The following is a 23,506-nucleotide window of genomic DNA, read 5'->3' as shown; positions in this document are numbered from 1 at the left end:
TTTTAATATTACCCTAAATTATGATATTACCTCTAAAACACTTAGCACCTTCGGATTACTTTTTTACTAACTTATAGCCTAAAGCTCCGACTAAAGCGGACCCACCCGTCGCTAGCGATATCGTATATGCTCCCGTGTACGGCGCCCTAAGCAATAACTTACACCTTTACGTAGTGCTCAGGATCAGTAGCCTTAATAGTAAAACCAAGCAAGTCGACTGTATTTGAGTATTAGTAATAAATATGCGGCAGAATTAGTTTTGACACAGTGGCGGTAATAGACTGCCGTACCCCAAGCTGAATGGACGCGGCACTCCCGCTGCAGCTGCAGGTCTTTAGCGCATTATTTCCACGGCACTCCCGCCCGTGATAAGTCTGAGCCAACAAAATTGAATTGATTCCCTCCAACTTCATTGCCTCGCCAGTTTATCTCAACGTAGGTCAACCAATTGAACCGGATGACTTATTATCTTTAACTACATCACGGATTTACCGAGCCTTGGCTTATAGCTTCGATATCCCCGCGTTCCACAAGATTGTGGCTGCCAGATCGCCATACTCGGGCTATAAGGATCAAGGGATAGACCCAGGCATTCACGTTTGAAAACCCGAAGTTTGCCAATAATACCTTATTTTCATTCTATTGATACTGTGATCTTCTATCGTCGGCCACAAAGAAAGGGAAAATATGGGGTTTTCAAATATTTTCAAAAGAAGCATGCTAGCACAATATGCTCAGAGGATCAAAGATGCTCCGCGCGAGGTTATCCTCAGTCGCAGTTTACTTTTGTCATGCGCAATGTACGCGACCGCGGCGATCCCTTTAAGTGTGTCTATCTCATGTTCTACTACTTATTCCAACCGTACTAAGAACGCTTCGCAGCATGGGATCAAGGATCGGCGTCCACATTACCTTCTCTTTTGGGCTTCCAGGAACAGTTCGGTATCAGCTCTAAACTCGGTGCGCATTCGACGAAGAACTTTGTCTCTCTCGTCTACATCGGTGATGCAGCCGGCGCCGCTCTATCGTTCTTCATAAACGACCGTATCGGACGTCTCTGGTCTTACCGTCTTTACACCAGTGTTTGGATAGTTGGGCAACTGGTTGCCATTTTCAGCCCTGGAAAAGCGGCATTATACGCCTCTCGAATCATTTCTGGGTTAGGAATTGGCTCTCTCAGTGTCATCGGCTCGGTCTCTATTGTCGAACTAGCTCCCACCGAAATCCGAGGGTTGCTGACTGCATGGTATTCTGTGTTTATGGTGATGGCATTGATGCTTGCTACATTTTGCGTGTACGGGGTGCAACTACACATGGAAGCAAATCGACTTCAATATCAGGTCGTGATGTTCTCGCCTTGTGTGTTCATGGCGCTGTGGCTTGTGGCCAGTTTCTTCCTCTCCGAGTCGCCTCGCTGGCTACTTTTGAGGAACCGAGATCAAGAGGCAGAGAAGGCTCTTGTTAGACTTCGTTGTTTGCCACTTGAACACGATCGCGTTCAACAAGAGCTCCGAAGTATAAAAGACTCCATCCGGTCGGAGACTGAAGCCTGCGATCACGATGATCATTCACCATCTAAGATTGTCAGTATCGCAAAAGAGACATTTACAGTGCCGTCAAACTTGCGCCGTGTCCAACAAGCCCTGATCCTTTACGCGTTCCCACAATTTTCGGGCGGAAACTCCATAACCAATTACTTTATCCCCATTCTTGAGGTCATTGGCGTCGCTGGAAGTTCCACGCGGAACCTTTTCCTCAACGGAATGTATGCTATGTCAAAGTTTTTCTTCGGCTTACTTGCATCCTTTGTTTTCATCGATGCTCTGGGGCGCCGCAACACACTTTTCACTGGCATAACCCTTCAACTGCTCTCCGATATTTATCTTGCAGTATATATTAAAGTGCAAAATGATGGCTCCCCGCCTCGTGCTGCAGGCGAGGCAGCACTTGCATCAATCTTCATCCATTCGTTGGGATATACTATCGGTATGTCTTTCCAATTCCGACCAATATTCCAGACAATTAACAACAGTCTACAGGCCTTCTCACTCTTCCATACGTATTTGGGGGAGAGTTATGGCCCAACCGAATCAGGTCCTTTGGTGCGTCACTGTCACAGACCTTTCACTGGCTGTTCCATTATGCTATGAGCTATGCCTTACCATCCTTGTTAACGCGAACCGATAACTGGGGTGCTTTCATCTTCTTCGCATCCTGGTGTTTTGCTGCTCTTATCTACGTGTATCTCCTTGTACCAGAGATCGCGGGGCTCAGCGTGGAAGACATCGATCGCGTGTTTAATGGGCCATGGCGGGTTTTCAGTAGGAAACCAAGGCCCCATGAAGAGCCTTCAGCCATTGAAGGGCAAGATTTCGATCAAAAGTTGTAACGTTACCTCAAAGTTCATGCATTGCCTGCTGCTAACCTGATGCCTAGAGATGGGAGCAAAACCAAGTCTTTTTCAGTGACGAAATATGCCCAGTCAAGCGATGAACAAATCCATGCTACGCCCCGTTAGTGCTTATTCAGTGTTATTCAGATCAATGTGTGAGAGAAAGCATGAATTTAGAACATTGTAATGATCCACCATTTTTCTCGCGTTACGGCCACAAATAACTTGCTCGTTTTCGAAAAAGCAGGGAAAATTTCTGCCATGTGTACTTTGTAAAGGGCAATGTTAAAAGGACCCCGCTTATTGATATTCGGACCCCCTTTCCACCTGTCTAAGCCTAATTAGGAAAGGCGTAGTATGTGTATTTCACAGTGTATTTAGTAAGTAAAAATGAACAAAAGGGCGTAACAAAAACTTTTAGAAAGTAAGATGATATAGGCTTGCTCTTCGGTTTGTGATAGGAGTCTAAAAAGCAGTCTAAAAAACGGTCTAAAAAACGGTCTGTCCAATGGTGTTAAAACATTAGCTATGTCACTATACTAAAAAAAAGACAACGCGAAATACACATACTACGCCCTCCCTAATTAGGCTTAGACAGGTGGAGAGGGGGTCCGAATATCAACAAGAGGGGGTTCTTTTAACATTGCTCTTTGTAAATGTCCCAGTATGTTAAATGACTAAAGACCTTACATAAAACAGATCATATGATGTGGTTCAGCTTGTGCAAAGATACCACTACGTCCACTACAAAATGCTTGGTAGGTCATGTTACACTTGCACAGTGCATCAGAAGAGCGGGGCCACGGCAATTCCGCTATTTGGCCCCAACGGAAGACCCAAGTGACAAAAGTACGTTCCGAGGCTAACAAAATGTTTTACATTGTCCAGCCAATTGACTTGTTGTTCCAGTCTGTCAATACCACAAAGCTGTCTCGAAACGAATATTAATCCTTAATAGTTGATTTTAAGGATATCAGATAAACGGTAAATTTGTCCCGGTACAGGTGACCGAAAGGCAACCAGGCTAGCGGCGCGTACTATGCCAGTTTCTCGTCGATGTCCAAACAGTAAATCGGATCACCAGTGACAATTATTTGGTTCACCCAATGAGAACGAACATAGAAGCCAAACAAAGAATACCTGGACAAATTCGGTGGCACTTGACGATCCAATAGAGCAACTTGTTGCCTGTGCTCCGGAGGGTTTGTGGGGTCGCTGGTCCCCATTCATATCTCGTATCTCTCGGGCCAAGACACCGCTAGTGTGCATCTTTCAATCCCTCTTTTCGCTTCTTCGCTTTCTTTCCTAGCGCTTTCACCCAGGGGCATCTGACTGGCGTATCTTCAGGCTGGTATTCTTTGCGGAATTTCTTTTGACTAGCCGGTTATCTTCGAGTCTTGGCAGCTGATCCTCTAAGGGTCTCCACAGTTCAGCCCCTTTTCCTATTGGTTTCATTTTTGGAATTCCACTCCAGTGGAGCTTCAGGGCCATTCAATAGTTACAGAAAACTTGGAAAATTCGAACTTCATGGAGCAGTCAATCTCAGCCCGGAAAGCCAGTCCGAGGCGGATCAACGCTGGTACCCACCGACGAAGCACTAATGCTTGTGGGTATCCACCATTCACCAAGACACCAGACCAGGCATGCTCACTAATTTGCCAAAATAAGGCCGGTACTGTAAACGAAGGAAGATAAAATGCCATTACAATAGCGAGAATAGCCAGAGGTCAGTACAGTTACGTTTTCTCACAGTCCCATGTGTTTACTAAACTTTGTATAGGAAATGCGTTGCTTGTTCGAGAGCGTCAACTGGTAACAGATAAGATCTCTTGCTAGCTGAGCCCTAGCTAACTAACATGTGCCACAGAGTGCTTTTTTGATGTTCCTCCAGATGGTGTTCTGAGGAATGATGCGTAAGACTCAGCCCTGTATCTATCCTTCATATCTGTACACTACTAATTTGTCTCCTACAGATACGTTGCAACCTTAGAAGCACGTATCCAGTCGCTGGAAAGTCAACTGCGCGAAAGTAAACCACAACAGCCAGAGGCAGGGCTTACTCCTGAGACGACTTGTTCTGAGCCCCAGGTTCCTGAACGAAATGGAGAGACCGTCGAAAGAATCACCCAAGCAACCCAGCTTTCTGGACAAGAGAGCTATTTGCCAAACAACGTAATTTACTCAGCTTAATCAGCTACAATTGTTTGTGGAGCAGCCTCACTGACGGCCAGACAGGTATCGAGGCCCGAGATTACGATTATGGAAATGGTGTATGGACGTGCTTTCGTTCCAGGGTTCGAAGAAGACGCGCTCCCTGCGCTTCCTTCTAGCAACGGAGCGAGAAAACTGGTGGATGCAGCTTATTTCTATACGCAAGCAAGGTATTGTATTGTGGACTGGACTCAGTTGCGTGAATGGCACGAACATCGGGATCAGATCGCCTACATCTCTACCCAAGCCCCAGTCAAGACCCAGACTGGCAAGTAACAACCCCGAAGCTGGAGTTGCTCAAGCTGACTCCCAATCTGCTAGGGGCATTTTTCATTTGGATAATTTACGCTATTGGAGCTCGCTTGATTCCAGACCCAGAGAATGCAACGGATGCAAGTTCCCAGCAATCCACGACTGAGAATCTGTATCTGACCTTCCTAGGCATATTTTGCTCGCGCTCGAATTTATCTCCCCGCTGTCATGGCTCTACAGGACTTATCAACTGTGCAGGCTCTGCTTTGTCTAGTGCAGTACTATTTTCGAGCCCCAACGGAGTCTCCCATCTGGTATATCATATGATATCATATCATGTTCAAGATTTAGACCTGCTGATGAGGTGAATAGGCACATTGTCGGGCTTTCTTTGCGTTTGTGTGTCAAACTCAGATATCATAGGAAAATTGCGAGTTCCCCAGACGCACAAAAGTTGGATCCATACAAAATCGAACTTCGAAAACGATTCTTTTGGTGTGCATATTGCTTTGACCGGTTCGTGCACCTTCTCTTCAAATACTCTTTTGTTCCCTCGACGGGTTTAACGAACATCCTTTTAGATCACTCTCTATTTTAACCAAACTACCATTTGGGATCAGTGACTCAGATATTGATGCCGAGGTATTTTATCCGAATTTCGAGACAATACAATAGTTACTGACTATATATCAGACACCTGTTGACATCGACGATACTTGCATTGATCAACAAAGAATTAGAGAGCTTCAAATGAGACAAGCAGCTGGAGACTCCCGTTATGAAGAAGGGACAATCACAACGGTACTGTATCCTTCGCATTATGCCAACAAGATGCTGGGACCATGCGGCCTAACAACTGTACCAGATGACTGCGGCTCTACACCATTTACATGTCTACCGTATAAGGTCTAAAATATTGTAAGTCTACTACTGGACTTGTCTTGGGTGAGATTGACTAGGCTTAGAACACGATTTACGGGACCCCACGCTCAAGTTCCTTCGCTAGTCGAAGTCCAAGCTCTCCTTTGCGAATTAGATCACTGGAAACAGCAAGCACCCCCAAAGCAAGATTCAAGGCCATTTCCTCAACAAACCCCTGATCGGGTGCAAGCGACATATACACAGGCGGTTCTCCTCTTGATACGTCCTATTCTGATGGCGAATGTCATTGACCCTGATCTAATAGGCTTGTGTGTAGAATTTGCTGTTGATGCATGCCAAGTAAGTGGCCTATCCTATTTTAAGGCTTTCGCTGATTTCTCGCCAGGATGCAAAAATACTAAGCCTGAATCCTCACACACCTCCCGATCGTGTCACTGTTTATCATTGCTTTTATTGTGGCGTTACCTTGCTGCAATGCTTGGCGATAAAACCGACAGCTTTAACACCAAGGCGCGCTCACCAGGCAATTAGCGCTTGTTTAAGTGCATTGGCTGTCTATACGAGAGTGCTACCCGCAGTTGCACCATTTCTGCGACTATTCGAGGATCTTTCCAATCTTTTGGTCTGCGACGACCATGAGTTTGAAACTCATCCCAGCCACAAACTGCGAACTATTCTAAACAGAATCGTTTCCAGTGATCCGTCAGAAGCGCCTGGGTACGTACGAAAAGCTCAGTGCATGATATGATTTTCTAACTGCAGGATCGTAGGATTCTACATTCGTTGTCCAATCAGGAGACCCAACAAGCTACATTTGGAGCAAGTTCGGAGACACTGGAAATGGAACAAATGGTGTGTATATCGCTATTTTTGATCTCTTGAAACATTCACTAACGAGCTTCTCAATAGGCGATTCAATACAACTCTATTTTGGGTGGGCAATCGTCTGTAGTACTCGGAACCAACTTTCCACTAGATATGCCTCTGGATCTCTCTCCGCTTTACGCGCCAGATGCTGAAACAGCAGACTTGTGGATTGAGCCATGGTTACATCTCTCATCTGCCGATTTCTCATAACTATATGACGAATGAATGAAATGTTCTTTCTTTCTTCTCTTTTCTTTTTCTTTCATCGACGATGGTTCCGCTGTTCATGCGGCTCTGTAATTTCATCCGTTCCGTCGGATTGGTGATCCCAGTCTAGTCACCTTCAGGGGCAAGAACACCTGCCTGTTGTGGCATTGGCGATAGTCGAATTAAGGAATCTTCTTATGGCATTGGGAGGAGTCTGCTGCGAGATGCTGACAGCACCTAGTCTAGAATTGTAGTAGAACATGGACCCTAATACTGCTTAGAAATGTTAGAGTGCTGACAAACGAGGTTACCGCAGCAAGATCGTAGGTACAGGCAACAGATAGTATGTTTGGTGCTGAATCGGATCTCAAACCCACTTGATGCAAGCTGCTGATGCCAAATGAGTCTAATGAAGCCAAAGCATAGACATCGTTTATTCCGCAATCGCATACTTACGATTGCCTTCAAATACACTCATTCTAGAGAAAATTCAAAGGCCAAAACTTGAATGTCTTTTACAAAGAACCGTATTCTCTACCCTCTTTCAATGTCTCCCTGCCAGACTCTACCGACAGAGGCAAAGCTGTCGGTACGCTTGGGACAAGGACACAAAACCATAAGAAAAGTGTCATGAAGAAGAGCGTAAGAACTCTTTTTGGACTTACGCAACAGGAACGGAGCATAGTACTTATGTGAAGGACTATCTCGTCATTGATCGCTTGAAGTGGAAGACCTTCCCTGGGCAAACTTCCGAGATCTTTCGAGGAGTTAATTTGCATCAATGTCTTGGACATACCGCTAGCTCAGTTGCAATAGAGCTCGGGTTTGAGCACACGGGCTCTGTGGTGCTTATAGGGGATGCATCCCATGTCAAGGAAAATTACGAGCTGGTTGTGGAAAAGAATGTGGAACCTTGGGTGGAGGAACGGCCACTGGATAATGCCAATCAAGCTATTTTGGAATTGGAGAATGGTTTAGCAAGGTACCGATATGTTCTTGTCAACGACAACCATGTCTAAAATACATATTCATGGATCGATGATTGTTGGCGGTAATATATCATCGGCCAATAACGAAAAATTTGAACTACTTGGCTTCTCTGGAAGTAACAATAATCATCTATTTCAGAAGATGTCTCTTTCCACTCAACTTCTTTTTACTACTAAGCCATATCTGACTGCGACCAATTAACTTGCCGGGATAAAATTGGCCAATCACAGCCGGTTGTAGTTCAGTTGGTTTAGAGCGCAAGACTGTAATTGATAACATTCATCTTGAAGTCGGCGGTTCGACTCCGCCCAACCGGATTTTTTTTTATTCCTCAAATTCGGATGCTCCACTATTTGGTAGGGCTTGGCTTTTTCATGACTTGTGATTTCAATGTCAGACCCATTATAAAGATTCTATAAGCCGAAAAAGAAAGCAGCATTCGTAAATGCCAAACGCCACAATATAGAGCATGTGACACATGTCAAAACAAAACCTGGGTGAGTGCCTACCCAAAGCCACGGAATACTATTTATTTCGCCACAACTTCGCTCAAAATGCAATGAATCCAAAGGATGAGTCACACAGATGGCGGCATGAGGTCATGAATGTTTATGGTGGAGGGGGCACTTTTTAACAAGAGACACTAGCACTCTTCTCTATTAATTTTACATATGCTCCTCACTGCGAAATGTCGGAGCAACAAAAGAAACTGGCAAAAAGCAAAGTAATGAATCAGCCCATTTCTCAGAGCAATACCGTTGCTTTTGTTCTCAAACTCCTCACTGATGGAAATCTCAGATCGCGAGTCGGTATGGTGTGGTCCCTCTGAGAGAAAAGCTATTTTCCGAGGAATCAAAAGTTTGAGGCCCACAACTACAAACATGTTCGTTTGCGTCTAACAATCAAAATAGCATCGAACATACTTCGATTCCGGAGATTTTGCTCTCAATTCCGCACACAAATCACCGGAAATCTCCCAGCAGAGCATCGGTACTAAGCACCCAGATCGTTCTCATATCTCTCATCCATTCTGCGCAGTCCCTAGTTCGAGTAATGTCTGCGAGGACGCGAATGACCCAATCCAGGTCCCGAAAGAGACGTGCCAGAGCCATCTCAAGGACAAAGATGACCTAGTCGGCCACGAAGATGAGGCTTGATTTGTCGTGATATAATTTGATTTGTTTTATCTGGCTTGGTGATACCCTTCTTTGCGGAGCTCGTAATTTGTTGAGCAGTGAAAAAAGTGGCGGGCTATTGCGTGCGATGAGCACCTCGAATTGAATATGTCAACCAGGATAAGTCTGGCAGTATCATTCATTGGACATACATACCATGAAGGGGAAATGAGTTGCTGGAATCGGGTTCTAAGGGCGGGAACTTCGATGGCGGAGAGGTATTGAATCAAAAGAACACCAATCTGAATACGAAATGATCTATTTACACAGTAGACGTTCGACGCTTCGCCGTAGATGGCAAACTGGGTTTTCCTCTTCTCACAGGACAATGAAATAAATTAAATACTTGTCTGTGTATCTATGGTTCTACATTAAGCGCTGCTGTACAAGAGAGCCTGTGGCACAAACCTTACAGCAATCATTCGATGAGGTTTGTATGTGTTAACCCCTCGATTTAATGGTCACTGTCAAAGATAAATTCCATTGTCATTATGGAATCTGTTATTTGCATGAATGGTCTGCTACTCCTGGGCTACGAAGTGAGAGGCTCTCTCCAGGCTTTCGATACCTGCCAGGTGGTAGCGCCCGGCAGCAGGATCTGTATAGAGCAGACAAAATAGCGACACTTTGCAACCAAACTGACTCCTTGTCCTTTCTCTGAACCACTAGCCCAGATATTAGGTAACTCGTTATTCTGATTTACAATTCTTGGCCAGGTATCGATATCGTCTCATCTCCTCTATCCCTTACATGTTTGGCTGTCACTCTCAACATATTCTCTTAAATGACGCATCCCATCGCTACATCGCATGCAATGTGTGGGCACCCACGTAACCAAATGTATACCCCATTAAGTCATCACGGCCGTGGGCTCAGTGCCTTGCTTTAGACAAAAGTCCGTATGTTATAGGGGTTATCTCCATTGAGATTAATTCCACTTGGCGAGGATGAGTCTAGAGACCGTTGTTGTAGCCCTTTCTTGGCCTAAGTAAGTAATAATCTGGGGAATAAAAGTCTGCATGAAAGCCTGATTTAGTATCCACAGTCAACTGTAACTTCATTAATCTGTCTTCGAAGTTTGCAAAATCTTCTCGGTGCATGCTTCAAGACCATGTGCTTCAACACCCACAAGGAATTATAGTCTACAATGACCGTGGCTGCTATCCACAGGTTCTAATAACCACAGGTAGCGCGCCTGGGATCGGCCTCACCGCATCAACGTCTCTTGAAGAAGGTGCCCGAGTTTTCGGGCTGGATGTCTCTCCCTCACCGATGTCACTTACTGAACGCCCAATTTCGTCTTTCAATGCGGCTTCACAGACAAAGCAATGACACGGATAGTGGATACCTGCCTCCATGCATATGTGGGGATAGATAACCTTCTAAATATCGCCGGACTACGGACGAATTCGGGAGTGCGGACAGCGTCTCAGACGAGATGTGGGAGCGATGTATGCTGTAAATCTGACAGCCGTAGTTAGACTGATGGGGGCTGTGATTCCATCATGAGGGCCAGGGGGTGTGGTAGTATTGTCAATGGTTCGAGCAAGGCGGGATTAAGTGGTGCTGTTTCTGGGATTACCTATACAGCTACTATGTATCTCGCCTATCTACTCGCTATCGTTACTACTGATCTGTTGCTTGCTGTTCAGGCAAATTGGCTTGTTGGGACCGCAAAGAATGTCGCCTGGCAAGTAATATGGATTCGATGCGTTTGGATATGGATTCTCTCGCAAATGCGACCAATCCATTATTTGCATTTGGGTTTGCAAGGCCAACCCCCGATTCATTCTGAAGAGATTGCTCAGACACTTCTTTTCTTGATATTTGACTACGGAGTACGTATATGCAACGCATTATGACCGGCGGCTGACTGTAACTCTGTACATGGTACCATCCGGTCTTGCAATTCTACATGCCGGGAAAACCTGGACGTTCCCATAACTGATAGCAATGCGGATTCGATTCATCACTTCCAGAACCAAGTCGTAGATGGCAGTAATTGTAATAAATTATCCTATATCATAGATGGCAACTAACCGAAAATTCTAGATTTATATTTGTGGTAAGTCCCATACCGCAGCTCTATTTTGTGCTTGGAAATTGGTCTTTCTAAATGGCCATCATGGGCTTAAACCCGTTTACTTGGTATGCTAGACGAGAAAATACGCCACGCTTCCGCACAGCCTTTCCGGTATTCCACTCTTTCATCGGATGCTCTTTTGGCGGCAAAACGCACCCAATCTTGCGATATTGAATTATTAAAATGGTTATAATAAATACTGCTGTTTTTGCCTGGCCTTTGCAAGTTCTAACGGAATACCATTTTGATCATACCTTGTATTTTTAACTAAGGGTAATCCCATCATGTACCTTTCAGGAAATCCAGATTTCTAGTTACTGGGTGGCGGAGACTGCTTACCCTTGACTACAATTGATGGGCTGTGTTGTCAATATTAAAGATGGGAGAATAGACCAACCTATTGATGCTCATACTGGCTGCCCCGCTGGTCGTTAGGCTTTTCTATCTGAGCTGCCGCCGCTCTTATGAGACTGCCCAGGCGCACCTGGACAGGTTTAGTGAGTTGTAAGCACAGAACCAAGCTCAGTGCCCAAATGGGACTGTCAGGTGATCAGATTCGAGCACGTGACCATACCGGGGACTCACATACTCTGCTGTGAAAGACACAAGCAGAAAAAAGATGACAAGGTTCCACTGTTAGAAAAGAGAAGAAAGAAAACGGGCTATCGCAAAGGGTCTCCATCACTTGAGATGCGGCTGGAACCGGGATATTTCTACCGATATACAGACACTGCTCCACTTCGGTTCGTCCGACGCTTTAACCTTCTTTAGCTCGGGTTCCTGGCAGTTGTCGGAAATAGTCACTGCCGGTGTTCGCCGGATATTTTGCACATCTTGTATGATTGACCTGCGGTTCCTCGGCCAAAAAATTATAAGACATGGGAAGATATCTCCAATTTCTCCGGCAACTCCCCAATTCTTTAAGGTAGGAAAAAACGTAAGCAAATTTGATTCGTGGAGAATTGGAAATGCACAATTTAGGCGATTGGCAGACAGAAAAAGTTCGAGTGTCAAACTGAGTTACCCCGATCTGTGCTTTAGGGCTCGGAAGGCTAAGCATTGGACGGCATAATTCTCTGCATCTTATCTCTCCAGGCACACGTCAACTGTGCTTTCGATCTAACGCCTTTTGGAACAATCCCCCGCCTAAAAAGGTTCAGCTGATATTGGAGTCAATAGTGTCGCCATCACTTCTAGAATTTTCGGATCTATAATAAATGTGGAAAAACGAAAAACGATCAATTTCCGACAACTGATGGACTGTGGCGTTCTTAAATCTGTAGTTGTTACAATAGGCATTTGTAGCTTGATTGACGGGTGCCTACATGTATGGAGGGACCATTCTACAGAGACACGCAGTTGCGGAATCCTTCGGCCACGTGTGCGCCCTGTATAAGCACTGCATTCCGTGTGGCGCATTAGATGTAATCTCGTCAAAATAATCCATGATTGGAGGCACCGGCAATCGGCTCGGATGAAGGCGGTTGCCAGATGGAATGTCCAAGGTCGATCTTCAGGCCATCCTATGACTGTTTCAATGTCTTTCAGGTGCCGCGGGCCTGGAACTCTCCTGTTATAAAACTTTCGGCACAGTCCATGTTAAACTTTGTTCCTGGCATTTCTATATTGTTCCGTTGTTTTTTCGCTTATTCCTACCCCAGGATAGTATCAAATGGTTGTCGAAAATAGCCACATTTCCTAAAGCGCTATAGTACCAATTTGGCCGTTGTTCCCTCTCTCCGGAAGCATAGATACAAAATGTCTACTCGTAGCCCGGTGGACGAAGGTGGAAATCTTCTTGGCACTCACGTAAAGCCAAATACAGACGTTCGTTTGTTCAGCACTTTTGCTCCGATTGTCTTCTCGGCTTTTCGGGATGCAGGTATTGTCCATATTGGCTCTGGCTGGCCTGGTGGTGGCTTCAGGGTCCTCAGATTTAGTGACAGCTACCACGTCGAGCCCGACATCGACATCGACTTCATCCAGTAAGCCTCCCCTTTGCGTATATCAGAGAGAAACCACCTGACAAACCTATAGCTTCAACGACTGCCGTAACCGTCGCTGCAGATGGTAGCGGTCAGTTCACGGCCATTCAAGATGGTATCTCCTACGCGCAGAACCATGCTATCCCCACTGTGACTGTTCTGGCCGGATCCTATACTCAGGCAATCACTGTATCAGCGACGCCAACTGTCACTGTGATTGGTCCAAGTGATCAAACAGATGACTACGCCCAGAATAAGGTGGTCGTAACCAATGCTGGAACCGTGTTGACTGTGAACAATAATGTCCAACAAGTCAATTTCAAGAACATCAACTTCGTCAACACTGCGGCATCCTACGGCGCCATGGTACTAAAGGGAAACAAGTACGCCTTCTATGATTGCCAAATCGTCTCAACTGGAACTTTGGGTATCACTGCCAGTATTGGTCTCGGTGTTATCGCAAACTCGTATGTCGAGGCGCTCGATAAGATCATCTATGGAGGTGCCAGTCTGTATGTTTTCAACACAAAGATTGTGCCCATTGACAACTCTGCTCTTCTCACCTACATGAAGGGTACTACGTCCAGCTCGTCGACGCTATACAACTCGACAGTTGTCTTTGACCATGTCACCGTGGCTGTGAAGTCAGGAACATCAACCAGCAATGTCTATCTTTCTGCTGCTAATGGGGCTGGAACTGTGGTGCTCTACCGAAACTCCAACTTGGGCAGCTGTGTTGCCGCGTCTGGTGCCCACATCGACAGCATAACTCAAGATGGGTACAATACATTTGTCGAATATTCCAACATTGGTGCAGGTGCATATGCAAGCAATGCTGCTACTCGGTATCAATATGTCTCTGTCCTAGATGCATCGGACCTATCTGCGTATAGCATCAGTGCTGTGTTCGCTGCTGCCTACCCAAACTATGCTTCTCCTGACACCGCTTGGATTGACTCCTCTATCCTTGCGGCTATTGAGAGCGCGGATGTTGTCACGTCAACTAGTTCGACCTCCTCCACTACAACTTCTTTGGCCACATCGTCTTCTGCCGTTTCGACTACGTCGACTTCCACAGTCACAACAACCTCTGCTACTGTCACATCTACCTTTGTGGTGGATGCCATTGCTGGACCTTACAATAATGTGACTGCTGCCATCGCTGCCCTTCCAAATGACAGCAACGAGTACACAATCTATGTCAAGAGCGGCACGTACAGCGAACAGATTTCGATCACTCGCAAAGGCAAGACCATTCTTCGCGGAGAGACTACCTTTGAGAATGACTATACCCAGAATACTGTGTCAATCGAATACTCCAATGGTGTGTTGACCAGTGCCAACAAGGATGAGGATACTCCGATTGTCAATGCCAAAAACTCTGATGGCAAGGGACTGGCTATCTATAACGTTGATTTCAAGAACACCTACCCCCAGACTACGAATACAGCCGCCCTTGCCGCTGACTTTTATGGCAACGTGCAAGCTTATGGCTGCTCCTTCATTGGTTTCCAGGACACCCTCCTCGCAAACAAGGGCACTCAAGTCTTTTCGAACTGTTATATAGAAGGCTCCATTGATTTTATTTGGGGGTTTTCAACGGCTTTCTTCTACCAATCCGTCATTTCCACGAACACTGCTGGCTCCTGCATTGCTGCTATGAGTCGCTCTTCAGCCACTGCAACTGGAGGTTACGTCTTTGATAACTGTCTTGTCACCTATACCTCCAGCTACGGTAGTACCTACCAGAGCAGCTGGCTCGCTAGACCGTATTCCACATATAGTCGTGTCGTTTACATGAACTCTTACCTCGATAAGCATATCAACCCTGCTGGATGGCACATTTGGTCAACAGGCTCCCCTCAAACAGACTATGTCACATTCGGAGAATTCAACAATACTGGACCGAGTAGTTGGTCTAGCAGTCGTGCATCCTTTGCGACCAACCTCACTGAGAGTCAGGCCGAAGCCTACACTCTGGCCAACTGGATTGGAGACACCACATGGCTTGACATGAATGCCTACGGCTTTGCACCATCCTACGACCTGACTGGAGGAGCCAGCACTACAACGTCCGCCACTGTCAGTGCTACTGCAACCGCTCTTTCTACCGCTACAGCAACTGCAACTTGGGCTCATCCATCGAGCGGTACTACTCCCCCTACTGGTGCCGTCTTGGTTAGTCCGTCTGGATCTATCAGTGGCTCTTACAGCAACCTCACCGATGCGCTCGCCTCTCTCCCGAATGACGCCACCACTCAGGTGGTCTTCATGTACGCTGGAACCTATGAAGAGCAAGTTCCCACAATCGACCGAGATGGTCCGGTCATGGTCATTGGCTATACTACAGGAAACCCCGGTCAGACCTACGCCGACAACGAAGTTACCATCACTTTCGCTCATGGACTCTCCGTGTCTCCTCTGCCGACCGGCCACTCTGATGCTGAAACAGCGACCATCGCCACCGCGTCAAACATGATCGCTTTATATAACATTAACATCATCAACTCGGACAACCTTGATGGTCTGGAGTCCTCCTACGTGACACTTGCAGCATCCATCTATGGAAACCATGTCGCATTCTATGGTATGTTCTATCTGACTTACTAATTTGATTGCCATGCTAATATTGAGATTTTCAGGTTGCTACTTTCAAGGCTGGCAAGACACTCTCCTCACCGGAAACAACGCAGGATATCAATACTACGAATCATCGTATATCGAAGGTGCCACTGACTTCATTTGGGGTTACTCCAAGGCCTACTTCAAGGGCTGCACCATAGGAGCCAAGAAGGCAAAGTCTGCGATCACCGCGCAGAGCAGAGCTTCATCTAGTGCGATCGGTGGTTATATATTCGATCAAACGCTCTTGACCGCCGCGGCTGATGCAACAGTTGATCTTACCAGCACCGTGTACCTTGGCCGTCCTTATTCGCAGTACGCACTGGTTGTTGTGAAGAACTCTTACCTCACCTCCATCATCAATCCCTCTGGCTGGAAGGTTTGGTCCTCCACTGACCCACGCACCGGTGCCGTCACATTCGCCGAATTCAACAACTCCGGACCGGGTAACTGGGAAAACAATGCAGCTTCTCGTGAATCATTTGGCTACGCCACACTCCTGACAGAGGATACCTACTCCCTTGCAAGCGTCATGGATTCAACTGACTGGATTGATATGACTTACTGGGACACCATTGATACCCCTACGTCTGTGTCGGGAACCACTGTTGCCACCTCTACGACCACTGCCTCAGCTACACCGACAGCCACAGTCGCATATGATGGTACAACTCCTCCTTCCGGGGCCTACATTGTTTCCAAGACAAGCCTTGGGACAAACACTACTGTTTATGATACTATTCAGAAGGCGCTTGATGCTTTGCCAACCTCGTCCAAAGTCACACCCACTGTCTTTATCTACCCCGGTACATACGAGGAGCAGCTTATCGTCAACAAGTCCGGCTCAGTGATTATGATAGGATACTCTGAGTCAGCCTATGATTACTCCAGCAACCTGGTTACCATTCAGTACAACCACGGTGTTGACACTGGCGCCAATGAGTCTAATTCTAACAGTGCAACTGTTTATGCCACGGGAAACTACTTCCAGGTAAGCCTCATTTTCATTTTGAGAAAACAGATGGGAAGGCGCTAATTGTAAATGCAGGCGGTGAACATCAATTTCGTGAACAACAACGGCACGCAGCAGGATATCGCGACTCTCGGCTTCGCTGTCAAGTCAAGCAAGTATGCCAGTCTTTATGGTAAGTCTGATTGCCCATTTCCAATTCAAAACGATATTGATACTATGAACAATAGGCTGCCAGGTCAGAGGTAACCAGGACGCCTTGTTAATTAACGGTAATCTATTCATGAGCAACGGATATGAAGGAAACATCGACATGATCTGGGGTAGTGGCGCAGGCTACTTCCTCAACACGACTATTTCTCCTAACGAGGATGGCATCAGCATCACAGCTGATAAGCGAACCACTGCTACAGCAGCTGGCGGCTTTGTCTTTGATCAGTGTACCATCACTCCAAATGGAGGATCTATGTTCAAAATCTCCCTCGGCAGACCTTGGAACTCCTTTGCTCGTGTCGCATACATCAACTCCTACCTTGGGTCTTGTGTGGAGTCTGCTGGATGGGAACAGTGGTCTTCATCTAGCCCGCAGACATATGGAGTCACCTTTGCCGAATACGGTAACTATGGCCCCGGATCTAGCACCACGAACCGTGCCTCGTTCGCTACGCAGCTGGACAATGCTGGAGTTGTCCAATTTGAGCTGGCCAACTTCTTCACCACTACCTCTTGGATTGACTTCACTCATGTAAATGGTACTCCTTTTGTTCCTGGCACCGGCGTCAGCTCGACCGTCGCTTCGAGTGCTACCCCGACTACTGCCAGTACTCTTGCCACCTCTGTCTCCGCACTGATCACCACGACAGTCGATATTGTGTCCACTTCAACGACCACTGTATTTGCCACAATCAACCCCATTGATAAGACCTCGACTGTTAAGGCCACTGTAACCCTGATCATTACCCCAGATGTTGTCTCAAAGACAACAACTGCAAAGTCTATTATCACCATCGCGGCGACTGTGACTGAGCCGCCTACTGTCTCGACCAAGACATCGCTCGTGACTATCGATGTCGGCAGCACATTGACTCCAGATGCCAAGACTGTTACTGTGACCGACAAGTCTACTACTACAGTCATCGTTTCCGCGGCTGGCAAGGATACCACAAGCACCCTAAAGAGCACCCTCACCGCAACTCATATAGTCACGGCTGCCGCGTCAATCGTGACAACCACAGAGATGGAAACGACTACAAGCCTCAATACAATCAGTGGCAAAGCTGTCAAGTCTACATCAATTGTTACAGTCACCGTTGGAAATGGAGGAACAACAACCATCAGCACCAAGGCAACCACTGTAATCGTTACATCCACATCGACAAGCTCAGCCTCCAAGACGGTCACAACCACGATCAGCTGCGTTAAGGCAACTAAGAAGATGAAGCGTGAGCTTGTACCTCGGGCTAATCCTGCTACGGTCACAGTCTACACCACAGATATCACCTATGTGACAGTGACTGCAACCACGACGATCCCAGCTACGACCGACTACATTACAGACATCACAACCAAGACAACTTCCATCAAAGCTTCGACTGTCACAGACACGATCACATCCCTCGCAACAAAGAGCTTGGTGACCACAATCCCGGCGGTCACTTCGATCGTGACTATTACAGACACAACCTCAGTTGGAAAGACAACAACCCTCAAGGCATTCACAGTCACAAACACCATTACCTCGCTGTTCTGGAAGACTTCGACTGTCACTCTTCCTGGCTCAACATACACAACTGTCAGTGTCAAGTCAGCCACCGTCAAGAGCACTCTCAATGTTCCTGCCTCCACTACCACCGTCACCAAGACTACGACTATCAAGAGCACTACCACTCTGCCTGCTTCCACCAGCACGATCGTTAAGACTTTGACTGTGACCAACAAACCCTCTGTCACAATCACCAACCGTGCGACCTCCACTTCCACCGAGGTTGTGAAGACTACTTCAACTAGTACCGCTACTGTCACGAAGACAGCTAAGTGCTCGTGATAGCTAGTATTCGTGATCATTTCTTGAGTGGCATTTTGTTATTGTTTTCCTTTTCTTTATTTCTTATATCTCAGCATCTTTGATTCGTATATACTATGTCGTGTCACAATATATTTTTTATTATTCATATTCGATTAGTACAGAACGCGTAGTAAGCATAGAAACTGATACAAAAGTTGCCATAATATGTATAGCAATTGATAAAATAAGTACTAGACAGGCTCTACACGAAGGCTCAGCCACGAAGCCAGTGTACCGTTTCATGCATTATTTCCGCCCTACTTAAGCAATTTTCCTTTTACCTCGTTTTGCCCATTTTCGAGTGCCTCAAGTTACAGTTGTTTGAAAATGGTAGGATCGTATTTGATATAAATGATTCAAAATGAACAGACGGCCTTCGGGCGGATATTTTACCAACTTCTTTGCAATTCGTATCAACACCCCAGACGATCTCACTCCGCAACCTCAACAACTAACTTCGTACAACTAATACCCTGGAGCATTTTGTCCAATCCAGCATTGATAGCCCCCAGACCCTTCCCCACGATGCTCGGCTCCGGACTCGGCCTGATGGCCCCCTTGGCCAGGTTATCCCTTAGCCACGTCCCGAGCCAGTATCGGAACTGCTCCAGTCTCTCCTCTTTAACGGACGACGCAGTCACAGATATCGTCTCCACCCCTTTCACGACCTCAGCATCCGGAGGAAGGCGGGGTGCCGACGCGATCTTCGCCGTCTTTGTCTTCTCACCTTCTTGACCCTCTCCGAGGAACCTCTTAAGCACAGCCTGACATAGCGCCAGCTGCCCGGTAGCAAGGAAACAATGCCGGATCACTAACCCGTCCTCCTTAGCCGCCGAAACGATGGCATCCACGACTTGTGAGTCTTTGTAGTCGAACACGCGGTCCGCGCCCAATGAATGCACATAGCTTCTATGCGCCGAGCCGGCCGCGGCATAAACGGCTGCGAAAGAAGAATTGGGATCTCCCCGAAGGAGGCGGGCTGTTTGTACGCCCATGGTGCCGACGCTAGAGGACGCACCCCAGATTAGGAGAGCTTCTCTTTTTTCCATGTTAGACTTTCCCTTCCCTCTGCTGGCATCGGTACTAGTAGAGCCATCAGGGACTGGGATCCCCATGAGATCCCACGCGCAAAGGGGAACCTCAGTGGCGACGGGCAAGGTTGCCGCATGGTTCCAAGATATACCCTCGTCCGGGAGAGGCACAGCATGCTGCCAGGGGACGAGGCACCGCTCCTGAAATGCGCCGTAGTCTGGGTCGCTGGACGTCCAGATAGGGGCGCCGTATGCAGCGACACGGGTGCCTGGTCGGAAGGAGGAGCCCGAACCATTGTCGGTAGCACCGGTGGGAACGTTGTCACCGACCTCGAGGACTAACCCCGCCAAGTCGAAGCCAACGACGGTGGGGTACGTGGATATGAAGAGGCCATGATCACGCACATAAGCGTCTGCCGGGTTGAGAGCTACGGATTTGACAGCGATGAGGAGCTCGTCTGGTCCTGGCTTTGGAGTTGGGCGTGTCTGGACCTCATAAGGTTTGCCTTTGGCTGTAGAGACGGCGGCGAGGTGGTTGGTCATTTGGACGTTTTGTGTAAGTAGAAGTTTTGGAGAGGTGGAGGACCATATGCGTTTGAGGATTTAGGGCAATAGGATTATGGAACTCAATGAGAAACTGGTGTCAGAATAGAGAGTATAGAGGGAAAAGAGACTGAGAGTGTCAATGATGATTGATTTTTGCTTGGAACTCTCTCTTTATTTATGCTTAATCTGACCATATGATCACCTGGTTCATTCTTTGGTATTTGTAATAACTATCAGTATTCAGAGACTTGTCCTCGGGGTTCGGAGTATCGAGATACAAGCATTAATAATGCCTATAGTTGCTAGGCTGTGATTACTAATTATAGGGTTTATTGATGCTTCTCTCGATAATGCGAGCAGACTATGGTATTTTAAGTCAAGATTCATGATTCTGATGTCATGGGCATTAGCCTCTCTTCCTAGGATACTGAGGTATAACCTTCTTCTTATACAATTAACCTATCTTCATGTAGTGACGGCCCGATGCAACTGTAGTTTATAGATGGGAGTGGGTCGGGGCAGGACTCAGCCAATCAGAGATCTCTGTATCCGAGGAAGGGCTAGCGGGGAAGTTAGCGTATGCCTTTGAATGTGAAACCAAGCGTCCTGGGGGTGGCCATGCCTCCCCCGGCTACGGAGCTCTTTGGCATTGTATTCCATTTCGAGAGGAAATCCCTCACAAGCTCCGCAAAGCATTGGACAATTAACCAAGTATGGCATCGACTTGTCCAAGAGAGGATCGGGAGCGTAGGACTCCGCGGAGGTCGAGATTGGGCTGCCGGAATTGTAAGCTCAGAAAACTCAAGGTAGGTGGCTCTCGGCTTTCCTAGACTGGTGCTTAGCTGAAAAATCTATTTGTCCCTTAGTGCGATGAAGGCAAGCCACACTGCAAGAGATGTAGTTCATTCGGGGTATTATGCAACTTTATGTCTAATATTCCGGACCTACACCCCATCGCCGCTACCACAAGGAGGCCATTGGTGGTCCGAGGAAAAGCAGAGATTCAACCCCCTGTCGCAAGTGCTGTCTCGACGTCTGATAAATCCACGTCCTATCAATTGAACGCAAAGTGTCAAGATTTCATCACCCGGTATCTTGGACGAAGTCTCATCACCCCAGATGACCCTGATATGATGTATGTTAATCGCAAGCTTCTGAGACTAGCCTTCGCCGTAAGTATTATTATATAAGACAGGATCGGAGCGGGATTATATATCATCGGCCCGAGCTCCGCTAACACGTGGCTTACAGTACCCTTTTTTAATGCACGCCTCTCTAGGTGTGGCGCTTACGTATGACCGCTATCTGAATAACTCATTAGGCTGTCGTCGCAGCCTAGAAGAGTGCTACCACTGGTCTCAAAGCACAGCTATTCTCAACAGGCGGCTAAAGGAACCGATTGAAGCTAAGGATAAGGATGCAATCTGGGGTACCGCGGCTGCTCTAGCTATCTTGACCTTTTCGTCCCCTGATGCATGCACTCCGGAAGAATCGTGGCCTTTGAGGTCCTCTGTCCACTGCGATTTAGACTGGTTACGTATGAGCCAAGGTAAAATGTCACTGTGGAACATAGTGAACCCGCTGCGGCCGGACAGTCTTTTTCGCGTCATGGCCGCAACCTTTGCTCAAATGAGTTCACCTTTGCCAGAGATAGGCATAGATGGTATACCAAGGGCCGTGGCTACCATGTGTTTCCTCAACGACTCATCTACGCCGAAAAACAATCCGTATTTCTATGCTGCCCACGCAGTATCCCAGATCCTAGACCTCCCGGATAGTGCGGTCACAACAGGTCAAACTCAAATCTTCACGCGCAGTATCAACGGCGCTTTCGAAAGGTTGCTCCGGGAAAGGGACCCTATAGCACTTTTGTTGCTGTATCTATGGTACCGCAAAGCAAGACGCAGTATATGGTGGATTGAACTTAGAGCTAGAGTGGAATGCCCTTCTATTTGCTCGTACCTACGGCTATATCACAAAAGGAATGTTTCGGTCCAGGCATTCCTCCCAGGAGGTGCTCTCGGCGACTAGGGAACCTTGGAACCTTCATCCACTAGGCTGCGCTGTCACAAGAGGAAAATTAACTCTATCGAAGTACTGAACTTCCCCTGAGACCTTCAGCTAGCAGTCAATTGGCTATCAGTTATTCTTATTTCCTGATATTTATCTGAACTATAGATTATTTATCGACATTTCGAAATGATGAAATGGATAGAAAAGAGAAGAGAGCTCAAGAAAATAGTTGATTTGGTGGGCTTGGAGTAAAGGTACGCGATAGATGTCACCAATGGAGATGTCCTCGGGAGTGCAGAAGTCATGACTAACCACGGACCAAAGTTAAAAGGAAAGTAAGTAAGATGATTCATAATTACGTCATTTATCACGTAGGGGCTAACAGCTCGCGAGGGCTGCCTAGAGCTCTTATCACTATGGCACTCTCAAATATATTAGTTTTATCAAATCTTGTCTGCCAAGAGACTTCACCGGCGTGGAAGCAGAATCAACAGATAGCCATTATTTACTGAACGCAGAAATAGAGAATGCAAGAGGAGAGTTCTCAAAATACTCATCCACACCACCCCTTCGAGCATGTACAAGTACCTGCACATCCCTTGTCATCTCATAATCACCATGTGAGAAGGGAGGATGGCACAGAGACGAGAGATTTCGAAAGGCCTCGCATCCTCGATGGATTAACCAACGTCTTATCTGGGTGGGGATGGTTGACACCTGAATCTGAGGGTCGTTCTCATTCGAGAAAATCCTTGTCAGGTCAAGGTTCTCTAGACCCACAAGGGACGGCTCTGCATTCCTTGGAGTCGGATCAGATCCGAAGAACTACAGGGACAAACGACGAAGCAGAGGAAGCATCGCAGACATCGTTCGCAGAGGATTATGGAAAATTCAACAGAGTCCTCCAGTACGACGACTCCAGTACTGTTCAATTATACGAAAAGAAAGTACCGGTTTTTGATCAAACCACATCGCCAGCAAGACCTTCGCAAAGCCATATGCTGGCGAGACTGAGGCGAGCCTCTACGTCGAATACAATTAGGGAACTCTATGCAGTCAAAGTGTTTCGCCACACCCAAAACACCTCATTTCCGCTCGCCAGTCCGCTTCCACATGGAAGTCAAACCGAATCACTGTGCCACCCTAATATTGTCCCGATCATAAACATTCTCTATAATAAGCAAAAGAACCTCTGCCTTGTCATGCCCTACTATG

General features: G+C 46.9%; 4 protein-coding genes across 4 annotated transcripts; 3 read left to right on the top strand and 1 right to left on the bottom strand.

Moving 5' to 3' along the window:
- Positions 1 to 798: 798 nt before the first annotated feature.
- PENARI_c017G03624 (uncharacterized protein) lies at positions 799 to 6,814 on the top strand (the record flags this gene model as incomplete). Its single annotated transcript, XM_022634293.1, has 10 exons — positions 799 to 826; positions 883 to 1,986; positions 2,040 to 2,385; positions 2,437 to 2,513; positions 4,260 to 4,305; positions 4,366 to 4,564; positions 4,628 to 4,875; positions 6,422 to 6,454; positions 6,508 to 6,589; positions 6,647 to 6,814. 10 exons carry the CDS (start codon positions 799 to 801, stop codon positions 6,812 to 6,814), a joined length of 2,331 nt encoding a protein of 776 aa, XP_022485893.1.
- Positions 6,815 to 12,817: 6,003 nt separating this feature from the next.
- PENARI_c017G12096 (putative pectin methylesterase) lies at positions 12,818 to 18,680 on the top strand (the record flags this gene model as incomplete). Its single annotated transcript, XM_022634454.1, has 5 exons — positions 12,818 to 13,044; positions 13,134 to 15,631; positions 15,687 to 16,657; positions 16,715 to 16,811; positions 16,867 to 18,680. 5 exons carry the CDS (start codon positions 12,818 to 12,820, stop codon positions 18,678 to 18,680), a joined length of 5,607 nt encoding a protein of 1,868 aa, XP_022485748.1.
- Positions 18,681 to 19,132: 452 nt separating this feature from the next.
- Positions 19,133 to 20,275, bottom strand: PENARI_c017G04220 (zinc-binding alcohol dehydrogenase family protein; the record flags this gene model as incomplete). The annotated part of the gene is made up of 1 exon (XM_022634303.1): positions 19,133 to 20,275. One exon carries the CDS (start codon positions 20,273 to 20,275, stop codon positions 19,133 to 19,135), a length of 1,143 nt encoding a protein of 380 aa, XP_022485788.1.
- Positions 20,276 to 21,204: 929 nt separating this feature from the next.
- Positions 21,205 to 22,309, top strand: PENARI_c017G10473 (uncharacterized protein; the record flags this gene model as incomplete). The annotated part of the gene is made up of 2 exons (XM_022634418.1): positions 21,205 to 21,450; positions 21,530 to 22,309. The coding sequence occupies 2 exons, from the start codon at positions 21,205 to 21,207 to the stop codon at positions 22,307 to 22,309; spliced, it is 1,026 nt and encodes a 341-aa protein (XP_022485814.1).
- Positions 22,310 to 23,506: the final 1,197 nt, after the last annotated feature.

This window comes from Penicillium arizonense (genome assembly GCF_001773325.1).
Source record: "Penicillium arizonense strain CBS 141311 chromosome Unknown PENARI_contig017, whole genome shotgun sequence".
NCBI classification, from domain to species: Eukaryota; Fungi; Ascomycota; class Eurotiomycetes; order Eurotiales; family Aspergillaceae; genus Penicillium; species Penicillium arizonense.
The sequence above is the reverse complement of the archived record's forward strand: the minus strand, read 5'-3'. Positions and strand labels throughout refer to the sequence as shown.